Source organism: Heloderma suspectum, chromosome 3 (assembly GCF_057233095.1).
Source record: "Heloderma suspectum isolate Gila_16-S chromosome 3, 16-S_ref, whole genome shotgun sequence".
Classification (NCBI taxonomy): domain Eukaryota; kingdom Metazoa; phylum Chordata; class Lepidosauria; order Squamata; family Helodermatidae; genus Heloderma; species Heloderma suspectum.
Genome location: NC_139460.1, coordinates 329,697,614 through 329,705,010, shown reverse-complemented (window position 1 = coordinate 329,705,010; position 7,397 = coordinate 329,697,614). Strand labels below are relative to the sequence as shown.

At 63.2% G+C, this 7,397-nt stretch overlaps 1 protein-coding gene across 1 annotated transcript; it reads right to left on the bottom strand.

Moving 5' to 3' along the window:
• Positions 1 to 526: 526 nt before the first annotated feature.
• Positions 527 to 3,680, bottom strand: HES1 (hes family bHLH transcription factor 1). The gene is made up of 4 exons (XM_084847859.1): positions 3,236 to 3,680; positions 3,058 to 3,153; positions 2,073 to 2,160; positions 527 to 1,514 (listed from the first exon to the last, which is right to left on the bottom strand). Exons 1-4 carry the CDS (start codon positions 3,341 to 3,343, stop codon positions 970 to 972), a joined length of 837 nt encoding a protein of 278 aa, XP_084703985.1. The 5' UTR covers positions 3,344 to 3,680; the 3' UTR covers positions 527 to 969.
• Positions 3,681 to 7,397: the final 3,717 nt, after the last annotated feature.

The following is a 7,397-nucleotide window of genomic DNA, read 5'->3' as shown; positions in this document are numbered from 1 at the left end:
GCCAGGCGCGAGCACTGCCTGCTCACAGTACGGACGGGTCGCCCTGTGAGTTCCCGGGACAGCACCCACCTCCCGCTGCTCCCATTTTTGGTCAGAGGTCTCTGCGCCTGTTTTGAAGATGAAGTAACGGACGCGCTCCAGTTCAGGAGACTCAGCGCAGACGTGCCACGGCACGTCGTTTGTCCTTCGCTGGGAAGGGACCGCAGCTGCGTGTGACGAGAGCCCCTGCTTCGCATGCAGAAGGCCCCAGGTTCACCTCCTGCCTGAAGCCCTTTAGACCCCAGCTGTCAGGCCGCCGCCGAGACTGGCTCGACAGACCGAAGGTCGGACTCGGGCAGCTCCTGATGTTCCCACCTCTGGCTAAACACACGGAAGAGCCTCGCCACCTCTCCGAAGACCGACGGGAGAGCAAGAAGTGCCACAGCCAGGAGGCTTTGATTCCCACTTCCCCCCTCGAGTACTCAGCTCTGCCCACCCCGCTGGGGCAAGGAGCTGCATATAGCTGCTGGACCACCACAGCATGGGTGAGGCTAGAAGTCCTTTTATTTCTGTCAAATAACTTCCAAAAAGGAAGGAAAGCCTTTTTGTTTAAGAACAAACAGATCTTTGGTGTCACTTTTTAAAAAGAGAGACAAGGGGGAAAGGACACTTGAAACGCTATCTCAATTTCTTGCACGCACACGCACACCCCCACACCCCCCATGGGGCCTCTTTGGGGCAGCCACAGGAGGAGAGAAGGGGGAGATGGAAGGGGCGGGAGACAGAGCGTCTGCTGTAGTACAAATGAAGGCACAATCCAATGTGAACAGTAGATAATATTTACAGCCAGAGGGCTACGAAGCGCTCAAGCTCGTCTCCTGAGGAGAAGAGCCCGCGTGGGACTGGCCCCCCAGGCGGCCCCGAGGACGGGCCGCCAGAGGCCCTGTGCTCCGAGTCCAGCAGCCGCCACTGGCTGCGCCTCCCGCTTGCTCACCAAGGTCTCCAGACCGAATCCGCCGGGAGCGACGGGGCGCCGGAGCCAGGCGAGACAGCGACAGCAGGGGGGAGCCCTGCGCCCGCCCCCCCACTGGCGTAGAGCGGGAGGACAGCATTGCCGTGGGGTGCAAAGGCCGTGTGGGGGATGAGGAAGGCAAACTGCCCGTCAGAGGCCGGCACCAGCTGAAAGCCCCCATACACCTTGGCAGCGTCCCCGGCCGGGCCGCCCAGCTTGCAAGGCACCATGTTTCCAGCAGGGGGCGCTGCTCCAGCAGGGATTTGCACCAGGGGCTGCCCAAAAGAGGCCCCGTGCTGAGCCCCGGGGGCCGGCTGCAGCGCTGCAGGAGGCGGCGGTGGCGGGGTAGGGTAGTTCATGGCGTTGAGCTGGCTCATGCAGCTGGCCAGGTGTCCAAGCAGGCGGGTGCGCACCTCTGTGTTCACCCCCTCACAGGTGGAGAGGAAGCGGGTCACTTCGTTCATGCACTCGTTGAAGCCAGCCCGGTATTTGCCCAACACTGTGGGATCCGTGTTCAGTGCAGCTGCACAAGAGGAAGGAGAGAGGCAGCAATCAGGAAGGGCGACGAGAACATGCCATCCTGGGGGGCAGGCAACCCCCCCTCCCCAAGCCACCCCCTGGAACAATGCACCCCTGCCCTTCTCCTGCAAGCACGACGGCCAGGTGCTGTGCAGAGCAATGACCCCTGCTCCCTGCAGGGTGCCACTCGGGGAAATGCCCCCCTGCCTTGAGAGAGAGGCTGCTCTGCACACCCAGCAAGCAAGAAAAGCCTTAGGAAGCAGAAGCCCCAGGGGCCGTCGCCCAGCAGCAGGCCTCTGCTTGCTTCTCATTATCCCACCCCACTCCCCTGGCCTGCAAGCTGCCTGCCACCCTCCCTTCTCCCCCCCCCCCGCCTTTCCGGAACAGTAACAACTTGGAGTTGTGGCTATAAATAAGAGCCAGACCGTGGGAAAGCTGGCCTGAGCCAAGTCAGTAAAACGCAGCTTGAATGGCATTCAAAACCGCAGGCGGAAGTCTGGAAGAAATCACCTCTGAAGAGAGTGGGGGGGAGGGGGGACCCCCGCCTGGCCTGGCCACTCACCCGTCATCTGGGCGCGTTGCAGGTTCCGCAAATGCTTCACTGTCATTTCTAGTATGTCAGCCTTCTCCAGTTTTGAGTGTCGGGAGCTCTGCAAGGCAAAGGGGGAGGGAGACTTGTGAGCACCGCGGGGTGGGGGGAGAGTCTGGCTACAGGATGTGGGGGGATGCAGCCCAGCTGTACGGCAGAGAACAGCCTCCAAGTTTCAAGGAGGATTCAGATGGATCCAGGGAGAGGGAAGAGGAGCGAGAGAGCAGGAATATCAAGAGATATTGCTCCTCACCACCACACGCACACAGGAAAGGGGGCCAGCAGGTCATCCCCAGACCCTGAGGACGTTCACAGCTCAGCTCATCCCACACCCCAATCTTCAGCACACTAACTCAGTAGCTCAGCCCATCCGTGGGGGAGGATTTCCAGACTAGACCAAGTTTGGGATCACGGAGGGCAAGTGCCTGGCGCAATACAGAGCAGGGCATGTAAGGCTACCCCAAAGTGACAGGAGGGGTCCCCACCACCTGGCTTCTGAAGCCCCACCTTGCAGGGTTGTTGTGAGGAGAAAGCTCCTGCATTTCCACATCCTTATGTCATCCTGGAAGGTGGGCAATGTATTTTATTTGGGCTACAATCCTATGCACCCTTTCCTGGAAGTAAGTGCCCCTGAATACAACGGGACATGCTTCTGAGGAAAGGGGTACAGAATCGCACCCCCAGACTGTCATGGTGAAAACCGGGTTCGGCGACCAGGGCCTCTGGGGCCCCTAATTGAAAGAAGTCTTACCGTGCGACCACACACATCTTTACTCCAAAGTAACAACCCCGCCCCCGGCGTTCAATGGCACGCATGCCCTGCTCAGGGTGGCCGCCTTGGCCAGTCCGAACAGGATGCAGCCCTTCCCCTGGAATGCGCTGCTGGCCGCAGAGGAGGGGTCGCTACCACTTCCGGTCCAGCCCCCCCCCCGCCCCGGGCGGCCGGCCGGCCACTTACGTCTTTCTTGAGGGCGTCCAGGATGAGGGTCTTGAGCTGCCCCAGGCTCTCGTTGATGCGCGCCCGCCGCCGCTTCTCCATGATGGGCTTCGATGACTGCAAGAGACCCCGAGCAGGAGGACGCGTGAGCTCCACGCCGGCCGCCAACCCCCCCCCCCTTCGACGGCGCGGCCGTTACCTTACGGTGGTCGGACGCCGTGCGGGGCTTGTCCGGCGTGGCGTGCACGCTGGCCGGGGTAGCCGCCACGGGCGACGAGGAGCTCTTCTCCATGAGGTCGGCGGGCATCGTGGCCCGGCCGTTTCCGACGGCAGAGCCCCGAAGCGGCAGCGATCCGACGCCCAGGCAGGAGGCGCAGCCGGGGGCGCCGAAGGACCTGCGCGGCGAGTCCCAGGAGCAGGGCGAGGCGCGGCGGCGGCGGCGGCGGCGGGTTCCCAGGACCTGCCGGCCCCGCTCGCCCCTTGCGCGCGCGCGCGCTCACGCACGCGCGCGGCCCCCCTCGCCGCCGCCACTGCCGGCCGGCGCGCGATGCCTGCCGGCCGGCCTCTCTCGCCCTCCTCCTTCTTGCTACTGCAATTGCCGCCGCCGCTGCTGCTGCCGTCCCGGCGGCGGCGCAATCCCGGCCGCCTCCCTGCCTGGCGCCCGCTATTTATAGGCTGCGCTGCACGCGAACGGCTCGTGTGAAACTTCCCAAACTTTCTTTCCCACAGTGACTTTCAGCCAATGGGAGCGGGAGGCACGCGGCCGCGCTCGTGGACGGCGCCCACCCATTGGCTGCGCGGCGCCACGACCGGCGGCCAATGGCGCACGACCCGACCCCGGGCACCAGAGGCCGCCTGTCAATCAGGCGCCCGCGTTAACCCTTGCCGCGCCGCAGCCCGGCCGGGGGCCTCCCCCACCCTCGACGTGTGGCGGCGGCGGCGGCGGCGCAGGCTGGACCGGGCGCTCTCCTCGCGGCGGGCGAGCCACGCGAATGCCCTGCGCAGCCGAGGCGGGCGGGTTCCAAGGTCCCGAATCAGGCCCGCCGACGACGGGACGGGCGAGAGGGCCGTCTGCGGTAGAAGCAGCGACAGCAGGGCCCGCCCCTAGAGCCAAAAGCCACGGGGAAGGGGGCGCGCTCGCCTTCCGCGCGCCTCCCCGTGGCCGGGGGAGCCGGGGCGCAGAGGCGCGGGCAGGCAGGGCGGCATCCCAGCCCCGACGGCGGAGGACGGCCGCGCCCCCGCGCTGTCCGCAGGCGGCCGGGGGGAGAGATGCCGGCCGTGGCGCCAGAGCCCGTGCAATGGCCCCGTGGCCATTGCACGGAGAACTTCCTCGCGAGGAAAGGGAGGAGGAGGGCCGGAGCGGGGGCGGCCGGCCGGGCCTCTGTCCGATCCTGGTCGCCGAGCGGCGAGCCGGAGCACGTGCCGGGAAGTTTTGTTGCAGCCGCCCCCAGAGGGAGAGGCAGAGGCGGGCGGCGTGCTGCTGTTTGGCGCGGATGGGCGGGCGGCCTGGACGGATCTGTCGTGCGGGGAAAGGCTGGAGGCCGGGCGGGCGGCTGCAGCTGCCGCACCAGAGCCTGGGAAAACCCCGCCTTTCGGAGAGGGGAGTCAGGAATGCGGCCTCCTAGGCGGCGGGGCCGGGCAGAGGGCGCCTGCGCCCCCGTCCTCCGCTCCCCCCACTCCATGCAAAGTCCGGCTTCCGAGGACCCGCGTTCTCGGCCCTGGGCCGGCTGCGCTCCGCAAGGAGGGAGGGGGCCGGGCTCAGCCACCCCCCCCCCCCCGTAGCGACGCCGCCGAAGTCCCCCTCCAGCAAAGCGCTGTGCGTTCTGAGGGATTTGTGGGCCAAGTGCTGGCTGCTCTGAACTGGGGGCACGCCAAAGCAGCTTTACCTGGAGAGAAGCAGCAGGGCTCAGGCAGAGGCACCCCCCCCCCCCAAATCGGGGGTGTAGAGATTCTTTGGCTTGGACTGACCTGGACTGGAGGCCTTTGCACCTGCTGGCTGTAAACTGAGGGCAAAAGGTGGTGGTGGGCACTGGGCAGAGAGTTAAATGTGGTGGTACCTGCAAGGGCCACAGCACCAGTGCCAGACTGGAAGGGACCCTCTGGATCTCAAGGTCAAGCGGGGTGGGCGGACTTTTGCACTAAACCAGAAGGGAACCACCTTCCAGGTGCAGCTCTGTTTTGCGAGGCCCCAAGAGAGGCTGAGTACCATGCAGGCCTGGGCTCTCGCAGAGGATGTCACAGCGGGTGCAAGGGCACAGCTGGTCAATTCTGCCACTCGGGGTGGCTCAGATTCTGGTGCGGAGCTCAGCAGTGTCCTTTCAGTGGCTCTGCGGACGCTGCCACCAACCTTCCAACTCGGTGTATTATCTAGAAACCCAAGCCGAAATACTAGTGCTCGTTTTGACTCGCTGCTCAAAATGGGGGCTGGCCCGTCTTGCGCATTCCTCGTTGCGCTGGCCGATAATCACCTGTTTGGAGCATGGGCCCACCCAGGAATCTCATGGTAGGTCTCAGCTCTGAAATATGCACACAGTAAGAGGCTGTCCCAGAGTCTCCTTGGACAGATGTGGAGTGCTTTCCCAGACGAGTAACCCAACTTGTCACACACACACTCCCCTTGCAGGATTTGGGGAACAGGGCAGAAGGCATGAGCTTGTATGCCTCTCGTTTCAGATACTGAAAGCTGGCCATAGCTCCAGAGACACATACAAATCTCCTGCTCTGTGACAGCAGAAATAAGAGACACGTGGATCGGGAGGGGGGGGCACTCTCTGCTACGTAAAGGGTAGATCTGGCTCCCCCATTGGGGTTCTAGAACAGGAACTCAAACCAGGCAGGCAGTGTCCTCATCACATCTCAACTGCTTTGTGGTTCCCCAGGCACCCCAGTGAAGGATTGGGGGGGGGGTAGTCCTGGGAACTTTTTTCCCTCCACCCACCTTTGGTTTGGTGCTTCCTAGACAGAACTGGCTGCCTGATTTCAGGGGCCAAAGGAGTGTTGGAATCTCGCCTGGAGTTGCGACCCTCAGCCCCTGCCCATGAAATGGGCCTGGCAGCCATGCAAATGTGGAGAGTGAAGGGCCCTGGGCTGCCTCACAACTGCCCTGCCGCCGTGTGGCTGGAAGGCAAGGAAAGCGGTTTCTTCTGGGCTGTCCCTCTTGCAACGTCGGCTGTGAGAAGTGATCTGACCTGGGAATGGCCTTCGCTGTTGAGTAATTATTGTTTCTAATATTCAAGCTGCATTCAGGTTCCTCATCCCTTTTCTTCTGTTTCAGGTCTTGGCAGCTCCCATCGAGAGGATCTTGGGTGGCAAGGCTGGGAAGAGCCCTCGCTCGCCTTAAAGGACCTCAGTGAGGGCAGTGCCAGTCTAGAGCGGCTGAACGCCTTGGAGGTGCAGCGCGGGCGTCGCCTTCCTCAGCCGGGCAGCCCCTGGCAGCATAAAGCTGTTGGGGCTTTGGGGTGGCCATTGTTGCCTGGAGCCTGTGAAGCAGTAATGTGGGGGTGTCTGAACATGTGCAAAGCACCCCCCCCCCCGAGAGGTTTTCAGGCAGGCGCAGGTTTGTGTGTGTGCAGGCAGGCAGCCTTTTTTCACCAGGCCTGCAGCATGACTGAAGCAGGGTGGAGGGATGCGGGGCCTGTGCTGAGGGGGTGCGTGCTTCGGAGTCCGGGCACTGTGCCCCAAACACCCCCCATGTGGGAGGCATGGCAAAGGTGACGAGGCGGCGGCTGTGTTACCCCTCTTGTTCTGCACTCTGGTTTCCGTGCTGTTGTTTCGGGCAACTGGTGTTCCTTCAAGTGCTGCAAATGGTGCTGTTTGTGTAGCCCAATCCTATGCAAGTCTGCTCAGAAGTAAGTGTAGCTGTGTTCAGTGGGCATAGGACTGCGGTCTTGGAGTGGAACCACATCTGCATTCATGGCCAGATGTGCTGAGCACAGGCTGCCAGTCATGTCTGTGCTCCAGCCGGAGAGCCCTCGCCAAGGGAGGCCCCGATCCACCCTGGGTGGAGGGCAGGCGCAACCTGGGGTACCTGGTCCCCCCTTCCCTGCTCGTCCTGCTTATTTCCCATTGCAGAATGCGAAGCCGCCTGCTGGCTCTTCTGGGCTCTCTGTGCCTTACAAGACAACTGAAAGATGAAATCCAGGGAGTTTGAAACAACCCAGCAGCCACCACCCACAATGGAACCAAGACAGCAGCAGCATGAACGGCCCCTCCGGGCAAGGAGGCCTCGCCCAGCTGTTGATCCCTTGCCCGTGATCCTTCCAGTGGCCCAAATGTGGCCCTTGAATTCTGCCCGGAGGCTGGCTGGATGCGAGGGCGGTCGGTCCCTTGCCAACGGAAGTCCACGTTCTCTCTGGCCCGGG

What these genes read in the sequence shown, in the direction of transcription:
- HES1 (XM_084847859.1), bottom strand. Translation starts at nt 3,343, where the DNA reads ATGCCCGCCGACCTCATGGAGAAGAGCTCCTCGTCGCCCGTGGCGGCT. An exon ending in CGGCGTCCGACCACCGTAAG is followed by an intron (nt 3,154 to 3,235) that starts GTAACGGCCGCG and finishes GGTCTCTTGCAG; the next exon opens with TCATCGAAGCCCATCATGGA. An exon ending in TGGACGCCCTCAAGAAAGAC is followed by an intron (nt 2,161 to 3,057) that starts GTAAGTGGCCGG and finishes TTTGCCTTGCAG; the next exon opens with AGCTCCCGACACTCAAAACT.